General features: G+C 43.6%; 2 protein-coding genes across 17 annotated transcripts in view; one reads left to right on the forward strand and one right to left on the reverse strand.

Annotated features, from left to right (window-relative positions):
- Positions 1-20,482, forward strand: part of LOC125712234 (alpha-2-macroglobulin) — a 31,699-nt gene that overhangs the window by 5,637 nt on the left and 5,580 nt on the right. For 4 of the 5 annotated variants that reach the window (XM_048982061.1, XM_048982062.1, XM_048982063.1 and 1 more), the window contains 20 exons: positions 103-220; positions 615-730; positions 1,699-1,887; positions 4,513-4,716; positions 7,047-7,110; positions 7,250-7,395; positions 7,488-7,637; positions 9,593-9,709; positions 10,055-10,124; positions 10,219-10,363; positions 10,962-11,187; positions 11,435-11,561; positions 11,805-11,926; positions 12,682-12,733; positions 12,842-12,925; positions 13,128-13,304; positions 13,771-13,852; positions 14,823-14,979; positions 15,481-15,555; positions 20,133-20,295. In XM_048982061.1, the coding sequence (XP_048838018.1) occupies positions 103-220; positions 615-730; positions 1,699-1,887; positions 4,513-4,716; positions 7,047-7,110; positions 7,250-7,395; positions 7,488-7,637; positions 9,593-9,709; positions 10,055-10,124; positions 10,219-10,363; positions 10,962-11,187; positions 11,435-11,561; positions 11,805-11,926; positions 12,682-12,733; positions 12,842-12,925; positions 13,128-13,304; positions 13,771-13,852; positions 14,823-14,979; positions 15,481-15,555; positions 20,133-20,295 (2,584 nt within the window). The remainder of the gene's footprint in view (positions 1-102; positions 221-614; positions 731-1,698; positions 1,888-4,512; positions 4,717-7,046; positions 7,111-7,249; positions 7,396-7,487; positions 7,638-9,592; positions 9,710-10,054; positions 10,125-10,218; positions 10,364-10,961; positions 11,188-11,434; positions 11,562-11,804; positions 11,927-12,681; positions 12,734-12,841; positions 12,926-13,127; positions 13,305-13,770; positions 13,853-14,822; positions 14,980-15,480; positions 15,556-20,132; positions 20,296-20,482) is intronic. The other variant, XM_048982064.1, reaches the window with a different exon arrangement.
- LOC125712288 (uncharacterized) lies at positions 14,328-20,139 on the reverse strand. Of its 12 annotated transcripts, XM_048982197.1 has the most exons (4): positions 16,972-20,139; positions 16,666-16,801; positions 16,394-16,563; positions 14,328-16,325 (listed from the first exon to the last, which is right to left on the reverse strand). In XM_048982197.1, exons 1-4 carry the CDS (start codon positions 17,214-17,216, stop codon positions 15,947-15,949), a joined length of 930 nt encoding a protein of 309 aa, XP_048838154.1. In that variant the 5' UTR covers positions 17,217-20,139; the 3' UTR covers positions 14,328-15,946. The 12 variants fall into 12 exon arrangements, 10 of the variants coding, with proteins under 10 accessions (XP_048838154.1, XP_048838150.1, XP_048838151.1 ...); XR_007383233.1 differs by lacking the exon at positions 16,394-16,563 and having other exon boundaries at positions 14,328-16,393; positions 16,666-16,733; XR_007383232.1 differs by lacking the exon at positions 16,394-16,563 and having other exon boundaries at positions 14,328-16,393; positions 16,666-20,139.

Raw genomic sequence — 20,482 nt, forward strand, 5'->3', positions numbered from 1 at the left:
CATATTTGATGTAAAGCTGTAAACTGTGTGGAAATGGAAAGTCAAAGCCTTTGCCATTCCTGCCGTCTAATTATGGCACTGACAGCTGCTTGTCTGACCTAGACTGACAGGGTGGGATGTGCCTCGCAAACACTGGACCCGCCAGCATTGGTAATACCTGATTACGGGTTGCCGAGTGTGCATCTGTTTGTCGAGAGTGAGTTAGAGGAGTCTGGGACAGGTGAGTGATGTTTTTATATAATATATAAACCTATTAAAAATAAGCATATACTTATTGTTAACCCATGCTCATTCACACTTCCGGAAGCATTAAATCAGTTATTGCAATTCACACTCATTCCTCAGTAGATTTCATGGTTTTACTTAGTGTCATAAAGGATAATTATTTGAATGAATATATACTATACAGCATAGACACTTGGGACAATGGAATCACATGCATAATAAGACTCCGCTGATTCAGGGCCCGTCTGCAAGTGAGCTGACATAAAGCCCACATAGTCTATACCTGCTGCTTTGGTTCTGCATGGTCATGATTAAGAACAAAGCAACTGCAGAACTGCTTCTGCTCAGTGTGCACAGGCCCTGCTCATTTTTGTTGGTGACTGACTTAGGAGTGATCGTGAGGGGGAGTACCATCTGGGAGATGTACTACAACACTGACATGAAAATTGTCTTCTTTGAGAAGGCACCGGCCACTTTTAGACGAGGAATCCTGTATGAAGTCAAAGTAAGAGTCCTTGTGTCCCGTCTGTCTCAGACTGTCTATCTGCACAAGTCATTAGATAATACATGTGCTGCCTTTATCCTCCTACTTCTGTACAGGTCATTAGATGGTACATGTGCTGCCTTTATCCTCCTACTTCTGTACAGGTCATTAGATGGTACATGTGCTGCCTTTATCCTCCTACTTCTGTACAGGTTGTTAGATGGTATATGTACTGCCTTTATCCTCCTAATTTTGTATAGGTCCTTAGATGGTACATGTGCTGCCTTTATTCTCCTACTTCTGTATAGGTCATTAGATGGTATATGTACTGCCGTTATCCTCCTAATTCTGTATAGGTCCTTAGATGGTACATGTGCTGCCTTTATTCTCCTACTTCTGTATAGGTCATTAGATGGTACATGTGCTGCCTTTATCCTCCTACTTCTGTATAGGTCCTTAGATGGTACATGTGCTGTGTTTATTCTCCTACTTAATTTTAAAATAAGAATAACTAATCAAGTGCAGTTTATTTCAGTTCTATGACACTTTTTTTATGATCCATAAAGAAGAATTAAAAATGACAGGGTGTACCATCCATATCATCCATCATCTATAATCCATCCATTTTTCAGCTACTTAGTCAGTACAGGACTGGGGGGTACAGAATCTACTATTTTGGACAACTAGACAAATGAAGAGTATTTTTGTTGTTGTACACGTACAATGAAACTGTGTGCTTCTCTCCAAAATTACAAAAGACAAATAAATTAAAATACAAAACAAATGTAAACATTGTTGATGTACAGTATCATGCTGAATGGTGAATCAAAGTGCAGTAGCGCAATCACATTTTTAACAGGTATGATTCAGAAAACTGGATTTTCAACAGGATTATTCAGACTGGTGTGTAATGGAAGTTTTAAGCTAAATTGTGTGTTGTTCTAACATCATATCATAGAATAATAGCTTCTACGGTCTTTTTTTGTCAGCTGAAAGCAATCAGACGGATCCATTCCCCTAGGACGTTTCCCATTTTCCCTGTGGCCAATGAGCTTATTAACCTTCGAGTGAATTATGGAGCGACATCCGACACCTGGACACAGAGGACAAACAGAGAAGGCATTGCCCTTTTCTCACTGAACACTTCCCACTGGGCACAAGACCATGTAAAACTCCAGGTTAGAATCTGCTCTTGCTCCTGTCTCCTAATGCATAGAGTGCATACACTGCCACCAGGGGGCACCATTGCGGGCACCTCTTAAGGCGGTAAGATGAATTGGTTAGGTAATACTTTCTATGAATCTCTCAATTATAATGCATTATAGACACTTTCATAATGCATCACAAAGTATTATTATGAGCTAACTAAAACACATTATAGATATGAATGAACCCTTAGTTTACTTGAGGTAGACAATAAATTGTTATATATAAAAATAATGTTATATATAAATTATGTATAAAAATTTACATGGTACCAGTCAAAAGTTTGGACACCCATACCCATAGAAAGGTTTATTTATACTATACTATCTGCATTTTACAATAATAATAAAGACATCATAACAGCTCTGTGGGTTGTGACTCAGAAGGTTGCTGGTTGAAATCCCTGGGTCAGTAGAGTGATGTCACCATTGGGCCATAAGCAAGGCCCTTAACCCCAATAGCTCCAGGGACTGGCTGACCCTACTGTCTCCTCAGTTTCTAGCTCTCCTTGGATGCTTTTCCAGCTGTCCTAGAGGAGATTCCACATATGCTGATCACTCATTGGCCACTTTTCCATCACTCTCTGGTCAAATTCCTCCAAAACCATCTATATCATATATCTATATCATATATATATCTATATCATATATATATATCATATCATATCATATATATATATATACTGAACAAAAATATAAACGCAACACTCTTGTTTCTGCTCCCATTTTTCATGAGATGGACTTCAAGACCTACAATTCATTCCAGATACACAATATTACCATTTCTCTCAAACATTTCTCACAAATCAGTCTAAATGTGTGATAGTGAGCACTTCTGCTTTGCTGAGATAATCCATCCCACCTCACAGGTGTGCCACATCAAGATGCTGATCTGACATCATGGGTAGTGCACAGGTGTACCTTATACTGCCCACAATAAAAGGCCACCCTGGAATGTGCAGTTTTTTGCTTTATTGGGGGTCTGGGGACTCAGAACCGGTCAGTATCTGGTGTGACCACCATTTGCCTCATGCAATGCAACACATCTTCTTCGCATAGAGTTTATCAGATTGTCAATTGTGGCCTGTGGAATGTTGGTCCACTCCTCTTCAATGGCTGTGCGAAGTTGTTGGATATTAGTGGGAACTGGTACACGCTGTCGTATACGCCGGTCAAGCACATCCCAAACATGCTCAACGGGTGACATGTCCGGTGAGTATGCTGGCCATGCAAGAACTGGGACATTTTCAGCTTCCAAGAACTGTGTACAGATCCTTGCAACATGGGGCCGTGCATTATCTGTCTGAGTGGCTGGTCTCAGACGATCTTGGAGGTGAACCTGCTGGATGTGGAGGTCCTGGGCTGGTGTGGTTACACGTGGTCTGCGGTTGTGAGGCCGGTTGGATGTACTGCCATATTCTCTGAAACGCCTTTGGAGACGGCTTATGGTTGAGAAATGAACATTCAATGCACGAGCAACAGATCTGGTTGACATTCCTGCTGTCAGCATGCCAATTGCACGCTGCCTCAATGCTTGTGGCATGTGTGGCATTTTGCTGTGAGACAAAACTGCACATTCCAGGGTGGCCTTTTATTGTGGGCAGTATAAGGTACACCTGTGCACTACCCATGATGTCAGATCAGCATCTTGATGTGGCACACCTGTGAGGTGGGATGGATTATCTCAGCAAAGCAGAAGTGCTCACTATCACACATTTAGACTGATTTGTGAGAAATGTTTGAGAGAAATGGTAATATTGTGTATCTGGAATGAATTGTAGATCTTTAAGTCCATCTCATGAAAAATGGGAGCAAAAACAAAAGTGTTGCGTTTATATTTTTGTTCAGTGTATATATATATATATATTCCCCCCCACATCTGGGAGGGCGGCGCTCGAGCGCCCCCTATGGGCCAGCCGCTACTGCCAAATAGGTGTAAGTCACTTTTTGGGGAACAGAAGAAATTCTGGTTTATTTTTTATTGTGTTACTGTTAATTTACATGTTCTAATGTTAAATTAGACTGCCTAAAACTACTGTGCGTATGTATGAATCACGTTTATATTACACTGTGAGGACCAAATGTCCCAATAATGTGATGAAAACTTTTTTTTTTTGATGTTGTGGGGACCATTTTTTTCGGTCCCTGCAAGAGAAAACATACAGGATTTGAGTGAAGTTTACACAATACTCACTGTAATGATTCCCCACTTGCTGCAGTGTATTTTCATGGGTGTATTAAGGCTACAAGTGGTACAAATGAGACGCCTGTCTCGGGCTAAATGTGGACCAAAATACACGGACTAAAGCCAGCTCAATTTTCAATGACTGTATCTGGTCTAAATAAAGGCTGTAAGGGGCCGACATGATTTAGCCCATAAAACAACATCCCATGGACGTCTGCAGCTTGGCGGAACAGCAGAAAGATGCTGGAAGTCATGTGGTTTTACTCCAGTATATCACGACTGTGATTATCTACAACCGAATCTCTGCTGTGATATATTGGAGTACAACCACACTTCTCATATGTTGTTGCTTAAACATATGATGCTGTGATCATCTTTCCAGTGCTGAATGCTTTTGTTCGCCTCTCATACAGGCCTATCCCCAAACATGCACATCACAGTATTGCAGACATGAGAAGACTGTCAAGGCATTTTTTTCAAAGAGCAACAGCTATCTGAAGATCATGCCAGTCCAGGGGGAGCTTCCATGTGATCAGGAAGGACATATCTGGGCAAATTACATCATCCAGGGAGCAGCACTGCAGAAGGGCCAGGACTCACTGTACTTTTACTACCTGGTGAGTCTGTAGACAGTGACTGAGAGGCTATAGGCCGGAGACCCTGCATCCACTAACAATCACTGGACAAGCTGTGGAGCAGCTGCATAGGCAGGGACTTATGGTGAACTTCAGTGCACCGTACTACAGTACAGCTATGCAAAAGGGTGCTAGCTGTATGTAATATCAGGGTCGGACTAACTGGTCAGAGGACACTGAGCCAACATGGACAGGCCATTTGAGCTGTTCTTTGGAGCTGAAAGAGTAAGGAGGCGGAAGTAAAAACAATAGAATATCAATAATATGGCAATAAAGGTTTGCGGTGTCAGTGGTAAGATTTACCGATTAGGGTGGGGAAGAGGGTGCTGTTGGTAAAGTTAAGCAGAAACCAAATGTTTCAGATTGTAAGGAAACCACTTTATCCATTAACTGTTAGTGCCACTGAAATTTTCATTCTGTATAAATTTGTGATCTAATCTTGTTTACATTGAGTGAACCTGCGTTGAGCATAATCATTTCTCGAAAGTAAGGCCCATAATGTTAGCTTTGTATCTATGCTCCATTTTCTTTAGCAATTTTGTCTGTCCAGAAGACTGTCACTAAAAACACAAACAGCAGACATGTTGCTAAAATTTAAATGATCACATTATGCTATACCCTTAGATGTAACTTGAAGAATTTATCTTGCCTACCTTGCCTAATGATGAAGTAGAATATACCGTTAAACCTCCCTTATCTTGACCTCCAATATACGGGCACCTCCCTCTACCGGGCAGCTATAAGCACGCGCATGAGCAAATTAATATTACACAACCAGCAGCTGTTGTTAGGAGCCCTAGTCTAGAGTTGGGGCGTAACAGAGTGAAATGGAAAGGGGACGTAAAGTAAGGGAAGGACATGGCACACGTGGACAAATGGATTTTTTTTTTCTTCCGAACGCAACCCAAAGCTAACTTACCTAAGTACAGAGAAAACAAAAACACAACGACAAATTCTACACCTTACTCCCTATGCAAACAACAGCATACAACATAAGCTCATGAAACAAAAATGGCAGTCACTCCCTATGCACCTAACACACCGACAGAGCATACACAGAGATCAAAGTGTCAAAGTCCGAGGGGCGTGCGAAGACGTTAACCAAAAACCGGGCAAGACTTAGAAACCAAATAGCAAGTAAACCCAAGCGAAAGTACAGAAAAGGACAAAGCGAAAATCAGAAAACCAATAAACCAAACAAATCATACACAGTAATATCCATCAAAGAAAAGCAAGCAGACCTCCCGAGACGTCTATTGCTCGGCTTTTCACTTCAGAAGACGGAAGTGATGAATGCCGCATATAGAGAGTCGTGGGCGGAGTCTGCACGTGGAGGCGGAGCGAACGTCGAATGGAGAGCGAACTAGAGAACGAGGCTGTGGGCGGAGCTGAACTTACAGCGGCGCGTAACACTGTGCAAAATCCATGGTTTTAAAAAGGAAGCATAGTGTCCCTCCAAATGAAGATCAATATCATTACAGAGATACGAAAGGGAAAATCACACCAACGAGTTGTTGCAGACCACTTTGGAGTAGCTAGGTCTACGGTAGGCGATATTTGGAGGAGTAAAGAAAAAATCATCCAGCTTACTTGATGCTGGTTAAAAACTGGATGACCACTGCAAGAATAAAACGGGGTGATTCACTTAGCTCAGACTGAATTAACATTCTGTTATAAGCCTTGCACCTCATAAAAATCATGTAGTTTGTATGTGTACACAAGTACATATACGTTGTACTGTACCGTTCATGTATTTCTAAGTTACGGGCATTTCTTACTTACGGGTACTCTATATTCCCTGTTTCTCATTAGTGAAGGGCTTCTTCCTTGCTTTATGGGACTTCAGTCCTGCTTTTCTGAGCCTGATAAAAACTGTCCTAGCAGTGCACCTCACACCTCCACTTAATGTTTTCCATTCTTTTTGAAGGTCACTTGATGTCATCCTCCGATTTATGAGGCACTGCCGGAAAAGTTGATGGTCATTTTTGGCATTGGAAAATTGCTTCTGCCCTCTACCTGGCTGGTTTTTGGTTGATCACAGTGTCTCCTGCTTAACCCTGTTCTTATGTACAACCCCCCTGTTCAGCGTAGCCTTCTGCCAGCAGAACCACAGTTAAACCAGGACTTAAAAATGAAGATTTTTAAAAAATACAGAATGGACTCTTAATTTTTTCCCATTGCTGTAAGTTAGTGACACAAAATAAGAGAGAACACAGGCCGAAGACAGGCTCAGTCCGCAGTGTCCCGGAGCAGTGAGTGTCTCCATACCCACCCGTGCTCTTTGTTTTTTCTCTGCCCCCCCATGTGATCAGGTATTTTCCAGAGGCCACCTTGTGCTGAATGGGCAGCTGGAAATAGCAGTGAAGGAAGCAGAAGGTGATTCATTTAGACCTTTAAGTTACTTTTTAATTCCTATAATGTTTGGAAAAGTAATGATGTGACTTCCTGTAAATAACACATATTTATAAAATCTGTGTTCATCCACATGGGTTCTCATGGCCGTTTATTGTTCTAGTGAACACAGGTGAGCTTACTGTCCCACTGAGGCAGATAAGATCCTGGGCTCCCTATGCCCAGCTGGTGATTTACACGCTGCTGCCCACTCAGGAGATCGTGGCAGACAGCGACAGCGTTCCCATCCAGAAATGCTTCAATAACAAGGTAACCAGCAGGACAGATTATCTTCAAACAAGAGGCCTCAGTGAAGACCCTGCTTTCTGTTAACAGAGCTGTTAACCTTTATTGTTTTCCAGGTGTCCCTCAAGTTCCCGTCCGTCCAGGAGCTCCCAGGGGAGGAGACGTTGCTGGAGCTGACAGCTCACCCGGGGTCGCTGTGTTCCTTGAGGGCCATCGACCAGAGCATTCTGCTGATGGCACCAGAGCAGGAGCTGACTGTGGACTGGGTGGGTATTTTTTATCAACAGACACACAAAGAATCTACCTGAAATGAGTGAATACTTACACCATATGGCCAAAAGTATGTGGGCACCAGCTTGTCCAACATCTCTCTGACTGTGTACTTAATTATACAATTGTGTCAGCAGAGGGTGTGGCTAAATTAGACAATTATTCTAATTAATAGGCCACATAGAGTATAAATGAGTCATGCTTACAGAGCTTTAATCATTAAACTATATAATTATTAATACAAGTGTGACGCTTTACATTAACTGCACCTTCATAATGCATCCATAATGCATTCATAAACAGCATGTTAATGTATCTAAACATCCTAACATACCTTAATAGCTTCAATATGCATTAATAACACATTATACAGTTATACAAGCAGAATGTTTGTTATCATCATATAATATCTGTTATGGCCAAAGTGTCATATTACAATATTTTTGGTTAAAATCATGATCTATAATATAGATCAGGATTTGTTTTGTTTGTTGACAAACCAACCGAACTGGAATGTAGGTAGTAATTGTTATGAATGAGAGACGGGCGAACGAGCAGGGTGCAGTGAAGTAGAGTCCGGGAGCCGTAAATCCAAGGCAAAGGGATTTATTGAGGGCTGGCGGACTGACAGGGTACAGACTGACAGGGTACAGACCTCCACAAACGTCAATGACAGACCTGGGGAAACAGACCTGAACGCAGACTCATATACACAGGACTACCATACACAGGGCTTACCTCACGACAGCGCATATGTGCCGTTTACCTCACGACAGCGTGTATGTGCCGTTTATCTCACGACAGAGCGTATCTGCCGTTTATCTCACGACAGCACGTATGTGCCATTTACCTCACGACAGCGCGTATCTGCCGTTTACCTCACGACAGCGCGTATGTGCCGTTTACCTCACGACAGCGCGTATCTGCCGTTTACCTCACGACAACGCGTATGTGCCGTTTACCTCACGACAGCGCGTATCTGCCGTTTACCTCACGACAGCGCGTTCTCACAGCATGTTCTGTTTCACTATTCATTAGTAAATCTCCAAATCTTCACTTAAATGAGTGTAGGAATGTTTCGCAACTATTTTGTTTATACAAAGCCTTTATAAATGAGCCTCTTGACTCCATGAAGACCTGGTCCCCCTGTCATGACCTGCTCATCTGATCCTCTGTGTGCCGCGCCCCCTTGTTACCGTGGAATCCCGGTGTTCTCAGCTGTGTCTAGTTGTTGTTAATTGATTCTGTGTATTTAGTGCTTCTGTGTCTGTCTTACTGTTGTCCAATCATTGACGTTTGTATGCGTTTTGTCCAGCATTTTGGCATTTCACGAAATTAAACCCCGTTTACCTGACTCTTCGTGTCCCCTTTTCGGACCCTAACACCCCCAAAGCATCCGTTTGTCATACCTCTGTTACTTATGTGCTGTTCCTTAAGTCGGGGTGCCTCACACATAACAGCTTTATTAAGTAGCCTGCGTCACACCTACAGTATCTCTATCTTCACCTCTTAGCTTGGACATCAACATGAAGACCCACTTATTGTCCACTTGCTCTGATTTTTTAACCTATAATCATTCCCCCAGCATAGATATTCCGTTACAAGTTAGATTTTCTTTTTATTCTAATTCACCAAGTATCAAATGCTGGATTCAGTCTTTTTATTTTATAAACTTACCAACAGAAAAAAACAGCTGAAAGATGGTGCTAAAAATTCATTTCTGCCCAGTTTGTTTAATACCTCCCATCCTCAGAGAGGTGTAACTCTGTAAGCACAGCTGCTTAGTCACCAAAAGCTGGTTTCAGATGCATCTCCTCATGTCACCCACTCCGGATTCAGGACAGCCATGTCAAACAATTACTGCTTCAGCAGCATATCTGTGCTGGTAAATAAAAATTATGTGTGCATTGATAAAAACATTAAAAGATCTGTAATCACCTTCCCTCACCAGATGTACAGTCAGCTGCCGCTGCAGAGGCTTTCGGGATACCACCGGCGCGTGAAGGATGAAGTGAGCAGCTTCCTGATTTGCCGTAAATCCCACAATGACATATACAGCGTCTTCAAGGTGAGTCCATCTCAGCTCCTATGCCAGCTCCATTTGTAGTCAGACGTCCATCACAGAACCGAGGACATTTAACTCTGTAAGCCTTATTGCTCTTTAAGAGATACGAAGTAATTAATGTGTGTTTTGGGTTTACGCAACACTCCGGACGGGATGCCTGTCCAGCGTACAACACATGGACACACACTTAATGGGAACAGTGTGTGTTTTTGGGCCAAGGGGTAAAGCCAGAGGAGGCACCTGGAGGAAGCCCTCCAGGACCCAGAGCAGAGGCTGGGCCTCTGGTCCCCTGACCCAGGGGAGTGCAGCCAATCCCCATTACCTTCATCTTGGTATTTTTTTTCCCAGAAAATTGGAGTAAAAGTCATAACGAGCTACAGCATGAGGGCACCTGGGTCGTGCAGAAGTCGGGAACCTGGTAATATTTATAAAGATCTAACTAAGTCTATTTCAGGTAAAATGTTTTCATGTTGTAATAGTGGTTCATCTCTTCACTGTTTCTGAATTATCAGAGACATTCAAGCACAAGGACTTAGGTCGCCCGATGTCTGGCCAGGAACGGATTCAATACACAGACAAGGCCACAGAAGAACCGCTGGAGCAAACCGTCCGCACCTACTTCCCAGAGACGTGGATCTGGGACCTGGTGCCAGTTGGGTAGGCCCCGCTGGGGATGGGCTGGCAATTTTTCATCCTTCTACCACCTACCAGGCTATTCATCTGCAGTGTTTATGCAGCTGTACATTTCACACTATAAGTCAACCGACAATGACATTTGTATTATAAATGTTCAGAAAACAAGCATTCGTAAACCCCAATTGATAAAATAACATAAGTGCACCTGCATATAGGCAGAACCATAAACTGAGCCTTTCAATGGCTTGGCACACTACAGGCAAAGGCACAGAATGGACAATTTAGGGTATATTACTTCAGGAGATGAATTTATCCGAAGCTGCATTCAGCTTCAAGAGCCTTGTCGGCAACTTTCTGGAGCAGTTGGGTTTAGGGGCCTAAATGTGAAATCACAGTACCAAGCTGGTAACCTTCCACTCACCACTCAGTCCTAATCAGCTTAGTACATACAGCCCCCTTGTGTGAGCTCCAAAGGAGCAGGATGCGGAACAAGAACATTTCTGCACCAGGGTCTTGCTTGGAATTTATATTTGGGTGCAGTTTGTTGACCGGATCCTCCACGTCTGTTCTGTGTCAGACCAGTGCGTCTGTGTGAGAGCTGTCTCTCCCCCCTACACAGAGACTCGGGCTCCGTGAATGTGACGCACACCCTTCCAGACACCATCACCAAATGGGTGGCGGGGGCTTTCTGCACCTCCCCAGTGGGCTTTGGCCTGGCCCCCAGCGCCCAGCTCACTGCCTACCAGCCCTTCTTCGTGAGCCTGACGTTGCCTTACTCTGTCGTCCGGGGTGAGGTGTTCACCCTCAAAGCCTCTGTGTTCAGCTACCTCCCCAGATGTATCATGGTGAGTACGCACAGCACAGTCACTTCTGGGCAAAGACGAAGGGCAGTGTGTGAGCGTATAAACGGGTAATATAAAAGAGCCTGTGTTATATGATGTTCAGAGCCTCCCTCTCTTTTCCCACTCTTATTTTGGAGTGTTAGTAATTCTTGCACCAACTCACTCGCATTCACACGTGAGATGCACACAAGGCTGTAGTTCCTGCTGCTGTCACTGGTGCTGATAGTAAACTGTGTGTCTTGACGTTTAGGTTCAGGTGAGCCTGATGGAGTCGGCTGAATTCACGGCCCAAGCCTGTGAAGGCTGCAAGTACAAGCACTGTGTGTGTGAAGAAGAGAGCAGGACCTTTAGGTGGATCCTGAAGCCTGCTGCTCTAGGTCTCTGTCCGTCTCTGTCTCCATCATGTGGAGGACACACTGCTGTCTGCGGACTCTGCTGCAATCTGCACCACAGTCTGCTCAAATCATTTGCTCATAGGACGTCCCAGTATAAAGGAAGCTTTCAGTGATAATCTACCTGTCAGCATGGCTGACTACTCACTTTAAAAAAGTGAAATCCAAACAGTTATTTAGAGAACAGGATGACAAGTGAACGTGCCTTCCGCTGACTCTCTCCACCAGGTGAGGTGACCATTGCGGTAAGTGCAGAGGCCCTGAGGACACAGGAGCTTTGTGGGAACGAGGTGGTGACCACGCCAGAGAGGGGGCGTATAGACACAGTCGTCAGGAAGCTGCTGGTGGAGGTTGGCACGCTGCTTCCGTGATGTCAGGCCTGGACTCTGACCTCTGCTCTTTACGATTTACTTTGCAGACGCTGCTACCATATAGAATTTTAAGGCCTTGAATAGCCCTCATTAGGTGGCACGATGGTGCAGTGGTTAGCACTGAAGCCTCACTCCTCAGACTCCAGGGTTTGAGGCTCTGCCATGGTTCCATGGGTGTGCAGTTTGCATGTTCTCCCAGTGTTGTCGTGGGGTTTCCACCATTTCAAGTCACAACAGTATTTGCAGTGACCATCCAATACACCAGTGTGTCTGTTGACTAGGCCACAAACATGCTGAGGTTATTTGGAGTTCCCAAACCCGTAGGCATGCACGGGTGAATGGTGTGTGATTGTGTGATGCGTTGGTGCCCCATCCTGGGTCGTTCCCTGCCTTGTGCCCATACTGTAGGTGTACATATGTGAGTGTGCCCTGCGATGGGTTGGCACCCCATCCTGGGTCGTTCCCTGCCTTGTGCCCATACTGTAGGTGTACATATGTGAGTGTGCACTGCGATGGGTTGGCACCCCATCCTGGGTCGTTCCCTGCCTTGTTCCCTGTGACCCTGAATATGATAAGTGGTTATAGAGAATATCCTTCATTGACAAATGAGAACATGTCTTGTCCTCATCTTACTTCTAGTCTTAATAATTAACTTATTTATAATATAAACAAACCTTTTCCGTTTTTTGTCATCTGATGGGGAATTTAGCATGACAGCTTTCCTCTTTCTTCAGGCAGAGGGAACGAAAGATACCATTACCCATAATGCACTGCTGTGCCTTGCTGGTGAGGGCCCCTGATGAGCACAGAACAGATTGGGCTTCAGGCCGTTATCATGTCACTTCACTGTCTTTTGGTTAAGACAGTTTTTTATCTCTGTTCTCGCTCTTCCAGATGGTCCAGTGGAGAAAGATGTGTCTGTGAAACTTCCAGAAGTGCATGTCGAGGGCTCTGTCAAGGCCTTCCTTTCTGTGTTGGGTGAGATTCTTTATGTTAATCATTTTTATTTAACAAAATTAACTTCTAGTTTCTTAACCATGCTTTTCTGAGTGCCAGATGTCGATTTCTGTTATCAACCAACATGGCACCCCTTCACAGCTGGATCATTGTGTCAGGTACTGGTTCCTGATTGGCTCTTGATGAGATGACCAGGTTGTAAGCAGCTGTATGCTTTGGCCAGGTGACTTGATGGGCCGGGCCATGCAGAACCTCGACCGCCTGCTAGCCATGCCTTATGGCTGTGGGGAGCAAAATATGGTGCTCTTTGCTCCCAACATCTACATCCTAAGATATCTGGAGAGTACCAAGCAGCTGACCAAAGCGATCCAGGAAAAGGCCATCTGCTTCTTAAAGACTGGTGAGTGTGGAGACCATAGGAATCTGGGCTAAAAGTTTCCATTGTGGTCAAACTCTTGTTTTCAGAGCAAATCTCAGAACTTTTGGACTCAGCTAGAAAAATACCAGGCAGTTTGAAGTCTTTTTTTATTTTTTACTGATTGAACCTGCAGTTTGTGACACAGCGTGGTATTGTACTGTGCAAAAGTCTCAGGTAGTCAAAGGGAATCCCGTATAATTGAACTTCATTTTGGTGTAAAACGATAAAATGATGTCTGGGAAAGCATGTCAGCTTAGCCACTTCAAAACCACCATTTCAAGTCACAACAGTATTTGCAGTGACCATCCAATACACCAGTGTGTCTGTTGACTCGACCACTAGCGCCACAACTGGCTAATCAATATCTCATTGAGCACTATCGCACAGTACTGTAAGCAGTGACTGGAGCCTCGCTAGATGGTCCCAGTTTACCTTTTCTGTTCTGCAGGGTACCAGAGGGAGCTAAATTACAAGCACAATGATGGATCTTACAGTGCATTTGGAAAGCACGACCAGTCTGGCAACACCTGGTGAGTGTCGCTACCCAAAGCCTCGAGCAGAACCATGCCAGTATTACAGAAATACAATAGCATTAAGTTCCAGTAATTCTTGCCAAGAGCCAATTTTTGCAGAATTGATATTATGAGAAATATATTCTGCCCAGTAAAAGAAATTTGGTTTAAATTGTGACTTTTTTAAAAATTTGACCGCTTTCTGCTTGGCCAGCTATGACAATGAGCAACAAACTCAATTATTCTTTAAAGTGAATCAAATTCCTCTTGGCCCAGTGGATTATGGTTAATCTGTACAGTGTCTGACTATATACAGCTCTGGAAAAAAATTAAAAGACCACTCCATTTTTTTATTAAGCATTTTTCAATCCTGGTTTAATCCTGGTTCTTCTGGCAGAGGGCTACACGGCAGGTTGCTTCCAGGCTCAGAATTTCTAAGACAGTAGAATAAGGTGAAGCAGGAGACACTGGGAATGACCGAAAACCAGCCAAGTAAAGGACAGAAGCGACTTTTTAATGCCAGAATCACTGTTAACTTCCAACAGTTTCTCATGAATCGGAGAATGACATCAAGTGACCTTCAAAAGGAGTGGGAAACATTAAGTGTAGGTGTGAGGTGCACTGCTAGGACAGTGCGTGTCAGGCTCCTAGAAGCAGGACTGAAGTCCCATAAAGCAAGGAAGAAGCCCTTCATTAATGAGAAACAGAGAAGAACCAAGAGCAAAAATAAGTATTGTCTCAAAAATATATATTTTATTCATGGATACACACCCATATATTGAGAAATAAGTGAAACAAAATATTGTGCTGTGGATTCTTTACCACATGACCACTGGAAAAAGTTATTACTGTTGCATGTGTTACTGATTCTGCGTAATGCACTTTGTCAGGCTTTGGTTGTTTAAAAATATGCTATAGAAATAACCTAGGTAGTTTATGACTTGACATCCACATCCATCAGGAAATGGATCTTCTGTGATTCACCCAGGCTCACCGCGTTCGTACTGAAGTCCTTCGGAGGCGCAAGTCCGTACATCTTTGTGGACCCGAGACACATTGGCGATGCCAAGCTGTGGCTACACAGGCAACAGAACAAGAATGGCTGCTTTAGGTCAGTGGGGAAGCTCTTCAACAACGGAATGAAGGTAAAACGCCATCTAGCCATCCTATTTCACACATTATGAAGGTAAAACGCCATCTAGCCATCCTATTTCACACATTATGAAGGTAAAACGCCATCTAGCCATCCTATTTCACACATTATGAAGGTAAAACGCCATCTAGCCATCCTATTTCACACATTATGAAGGTAAAATGCCATCTAGCCATCCTATTTCACACATTATGAAGGTAAAACGCCATCTAGCCATCCTATTTCACACATTATGAAGGTAAAACGCCATCTAGCCATCCTATTTCACACATTATGAAGGTAAAATGCCATCTAGCCATCCTATTTCACACATTATGAAGGTAAAACGCCATCTAGCCATCCTTCTGCTTCTGTCGTATCAGTACTTCGCTCTTGATTTGCTTGAATATTACGCTTAATGGTTCAGCATTATCTGCAGACGTCTGCAGTTCAGGAATGTATGTAGTATGTATACCGTGACTTCCTGCACACAGCTTAATAAACTCTGTTTCAGGGCGGAGTCAGCGATGAAGTGTCTCTGACTGCCTACATCACTGCTGCTCTTCTTGAGATAGACAGAAACACCTCTGTGAGTGGTCTAATACCCTCAGTATTGCTTTATTGGTTTTGTGATTGTCGACGGAGCATACAGCCCCCAAAAAGTATCTGGACATTTAAGCCATGCTTAAAATTGCCCTCATTTTATTGAGTTGCACAACAAAATGTCAAACGAAATTGCATTTGTGTGGAATATAGGTACTTTAAGCACACTTTTTAAGCAAAATATTTAACAAGAAATATTGGGTAGGTTGTAAATCATAAAAAGATGGACATACGGTTAAAAATAGACACAAACAAGTATTACAGCTTCATTCTGGTTCTCAGGCTTATTGGAACATGTTCCTGAATAATGTGATGATGAACTGTGGGACAGCATCTGTGTGTTATTAAACATAACTGACTCACACACTCACTATAGATTATTTGGGGGCAGTTCTATGAAAGTAAAGGTAAAAATGGTTAAGATGAGTAAACTTCACTCTGAGAAAAGGTGTAGAATCATTTATTTGCCCCAGGGGCGCCCTAGGTGAGCATGACTGTTCACAGCTGGCTATATAAAAATGTGAATATGAAGCACTTGTGAATGTGAACAGAAAGTGAATAGAATGTGAACAGAAAGCACAGTAGCCTGTCCAGTGAATGTGAAGAGAAAGCACAGTAGCCTGGCCAGTGAATGCGAACAGAAAGCACAGTAGCCTGTCCAGTGTATGCGAACAGTAAGCACAGTAGCCTGGCCAGTGAATGCGAACAGAAAGCACAGTAGCCTGGCCAGTGAATGCGAACAGAAAGCACAGTAGCCTGGCCAGTGAATGCGAACAGAAAGCACAGTAGCCTGGCCAGTGTATGCGAACAGAAAGCACAGTAACCTGGCCAGTGTATGCGAACAGAAAGCACAGTAACCTGGCCAGTGTATGCGAACAGTAAGCACAGTAGCCTGGCCAGTGAATGTGAACAGAAAGCACAGTAGCCTGTCCAGTGAATGTGAACAGTAAGCACAGTAGCCTGGCCAGTGAATGTGAAGAGAAAGCACAGTAGCCTGGCCAGTGAATGCGAACAGAAAGCACAGTAGCCTGTCCAGTGAATGTGAACAGTAAGCACAGTAGCCTGGTCAGTGAATGTGAACAGAAAGCACAGTAACCTGGCCAGTGTATGCGAACAGTAAGCACAGTAGCCTGGCCAGTGAATGCGAACAGAAAGCACAGTAGCCTGTCCAGTGAATGTGAACAGTAAGCACAGTAGCCTGGCCAGTGAATGCGAACAGAAAGCACAGTAGCCTGTCCAGTGAATGTGAACAGTAAGCACAGTAGCCTGGCCAGTGAATGTGAAGAGAAAGCACAGTAGCCTGGCCAGTGAATGCGAACAGAAAGCACAGTAGCCTGTCCAGTGAATGTGAACAGTAAGCACAGTAGCCTGGTCAGTGAATGTGAACAGAAAGCACAGTAACCTGGCCAGTGTATGCGAACAGTAAGCACAGTAGCCTGGCCAGTGAATGCGAACAGAAAGCACAGTAGCCTGTCCAGTGAATGTGAACAGTAAGCACAGTAGCCTGGCCAGTGAATGTGAACAGAAAGCACAGTAGCCTGTCCAGTGAATGTGAACAGTAAGCACAGTAGCCTGGCCAGTGAATGTGAAGAGAAAGCACAGTAGCCTGGCCAGTCTGCCGCTCTGCCAGTTATACTGGGGATACATAAAGTATTCATGTTCACGTTTTTCAAATTTTGTTATGTTGTAGGATCAATTTACAATCAATACTCAATAATGACAAAGCAAAATAAGAATCGAAATTTCAAACACTTCAATCTTGGTTTCATCAGACCCGAGAATCCTGATGCTCATAGTCTGAGAGTCCTTTTGGCAGCTTTAAGCAAACTGCAAGTGGGCTTTTATCTTTTATATTGAAGCTTTTAGTGACCACATAAAAGCCTCACATGATGTCACATGTCCAATCGATTAAATTAACCATAGGTAGTATCTAAAAAAATGTTAAAAACATCTCAGAAATAATCAGTTGAAATTGAATGCACCTGGGCTAAATTTCAAGCTTCACAGCAAAGGACTGAACACTTCTTTCAATGTGATGTTTCAATTTTTTATTTTTAACAAGTTCCTAAATTTCTGCTTTTGGTTTGTCATGTGGTGTTGAGTATAGACTAATGAGGGAAATAAATAAATTGAAACAATTTTAACATAAAGGCTGGTCTTTACTTCACGTGCATGTGACATTGCATACGGTGATTGTGATGTTTTTCTATGGGGCTGGCCTTAGATGACGAGTCTGCACATTACCCAAACATTATTACAATGCAGAGACTATACTGAGGCTCCAGTACGAGAGCTGCATGCGAGGCTGCACATTACCCAAACATTATTACAATGCAGAGACTATACTGAGGCTCCAGTACGAGAGCTGCATGCGAGGCTGCACATTACCCAAACATTATTACAATGCAGAGACTATACAGAGGCTCCACTAGGAGAGCTGCATGCGAGGCTGCACATTACCCAAACATTATTACAATGCAGAGACTATACTGAGGCTCTGCTACGAGAGCTGCATGCGAGGCTGCACATTACTCAAACATTATTACAATGCAGAGACTATACAGAGGCTCCACTAGGAGTGCTGCATGCGAGGCTGCACATTACTCAAACATTATTACAATGCAGAGACTATACTGAGGCTCTGCTACGAGAGCTGCATGCAAGGCTGCACATTACTCAAACATTATTACAATGCAGAGACTATACAGAGGCTCCACTAGGAGTGCTGCATGCGAGGCTACACATTACCCAAACATTATTACAATGCAGAGACTATACTGAGGCTCCGCTAGGAGAGCTGCATGCGAGGCTGCACATTACCCAAACATTATTACAATGCAGAGACTATACTGAGGCTCCAGTACGAGAGCTGCATGCGAGGCTGCACATTACCCAAACATTATTACAATGCAGAGACTATACTGAGGCTCCAGTACGAGAGCTGCATGCGAGGCTGCACATTACCCAAACATTATTACAATGCAGAGACTATACAGAGGCTCCACTAGGAGAGCTGCATGCGAGGCTGCACATTACCCAAACATTATTACAATGCAGAGACTATACTGAGGCTCTGCTACGAGAGCTGCATGCGAGGCTGCACATTACTCAAACATTATTACAATGCAGAGACTATACAGAGGCTCCACTAGGAGTGCTGCATGCGAGGCTGCACATTACTCAAACATTATTACAATGCAGAGACTATACTGAGGCTCTGCTACGAGAGCTGCATGCGAGGCTGCACATTACTCAAACATTATTACAATGCAGAGACTATACAGAGGCTCCACTAGGAGTGCTGCATGCGAGGCTACACATTACCCAAACATTATTACAATGCAGAGACTATACTGAGGCTCCGCTAGGAGAGCTGCATGCGAGGCTGCACATTACCCAAACATTATTACAATGCAGAGACTATACTGAGGCTCCAGTACGAGAGCTGCATGCGAGGCTGCACATTACCCAAACATTATTACAATGCAGAGACTATACTGAGGCTCCAGTACGAGAGCTGCATGCGAGGCTGCACATTACCCAAACATTATTACAATGCAGAGACTATACAGAGGCTCCACTAGGAGAGCTGCATGCGAGGCTGCACATTACCCAAACATTATTACAATGCAGAGACTATACTGAGGCTCCGCTACGAGAGTTGCATGCGAGGCTGCACATTACTCAAACATTATTACAATGCAGAGACTATACTGACGCTCCGCTACGAGAGCTGCATGCGAGGCTGCACATTACTCAAACATTATTACAATACAGAGACTATACTGAGTCTCCGCTACGAGAGCTGCATGCGAGGCTGCACATTACGCAAACATTATTACAATGCAGAGACTATACAGAGGCTCCACTATGAGTGCTGCATGCGAGGCTGCACATTACCCAAACATTATTACAATGCAGAGACTATACTGAGGCTCCGCTAGGAGAGCTGCATGCGAGGCTGCACATTACTCAAACATTATATGTATTATATAGCTTCAGTTTGTCTGAAATATACAGTATATACATGTATTATATAGCTTCAGTTTGTCTGAAATATACGGTATATACATGTATTATATAGCTTCAGTTTGTCTGAAATATACGGTATATACATGTATTATATAGCTTCAGTTTGAAATATACGGTATATACATGTATTATATAGCTTCAGTTTGTCTGAAATATACGATATATACATGTATTATATAGCTTCAGTTTGAAATATACAGTATATACATGTATCGTATAGATTCCAGTTCCTTAGCATTCAGACTGAAGATAACATGATCCTTGAAAAGTCTGCACTGCCCTGCTTGACCAGATAAATGCAGTTCAATTCCTCCAGATTCCTGATGACATAATTTCTCTGGAAGTGTAACCAGACAAATATATTGAGGCCCAAATGGAAAGAGACCTGCCCAAATATGGCTGGACCCCCAGACAGCTTGAGGGCACCGTTTGGACCTTTCATTGAAAGTGGTTAATCGGGTCACAGCCCTGTACACACTGCTAACCTGGGTAGAAGCATACATCAGCTGAGTCTCTGCTTCCCTGGGACAGAATGCAGTGCTGGAGAAGAGCTTGTCTTGTCTGAGAAACGCCTCTGGCCAGCTGGAGAACCTCTACCTCACTGCCCTGCTCTCATACACCTTCACGCTGGCTGGGGACCATGAGATGAGGAGCAAGTTCATTAGCTATCTAGCCAAGAAGGCAAAGAACACAGGTACCTTCTCACTGCAGTTCCTACCAGAAGCAGCAGCGGGATAGTTCACTCGTAATAAAAATCCAACTTCATGTCACTAGCTGGTCATTGTCACTGGGTGGTTCATGTTACTAGTTGGCTCACGTCAATGGGTGGTTCATGTTACTAGTTGGTTCATGTCACTAGGTGGTCATTTTCACTAGTTAGT

This window comes from Brienomyrus brachyistius, chromosome 17, assembly GCF_023856365.1.
Source record: "Brienomyrus brachyistius isolate T26 chromosome 17, BBRACH_0.4, whole genome shotgun sequence".
Classification (NCBI taxonomy): domain Eukaryota; kingdom Metazoa; phylum Chordata; class Actinopteri; order Osteoglossiformes; family Mormyridae; genus Brienomyrus; species Brienomyrus brachyistius.

Excerpts from the sequence above, each read along its gene's own strand:
- LOC125712288 (XM_048982189.1), bottom strand. The coding sequence starts at position 17,216 with ATGTATCCCCAGTATAACTGGCAGAGCGGCAGACTGGCCAGGCTACTG. Across the intron at positions 16,360-16,427 it reads TGTTCGCATACACTGGCCAG|GCTACTGTGCTTTCTGTTCG; the intron begins GTTACTGTGCTT and ends TACACTGGCCAG.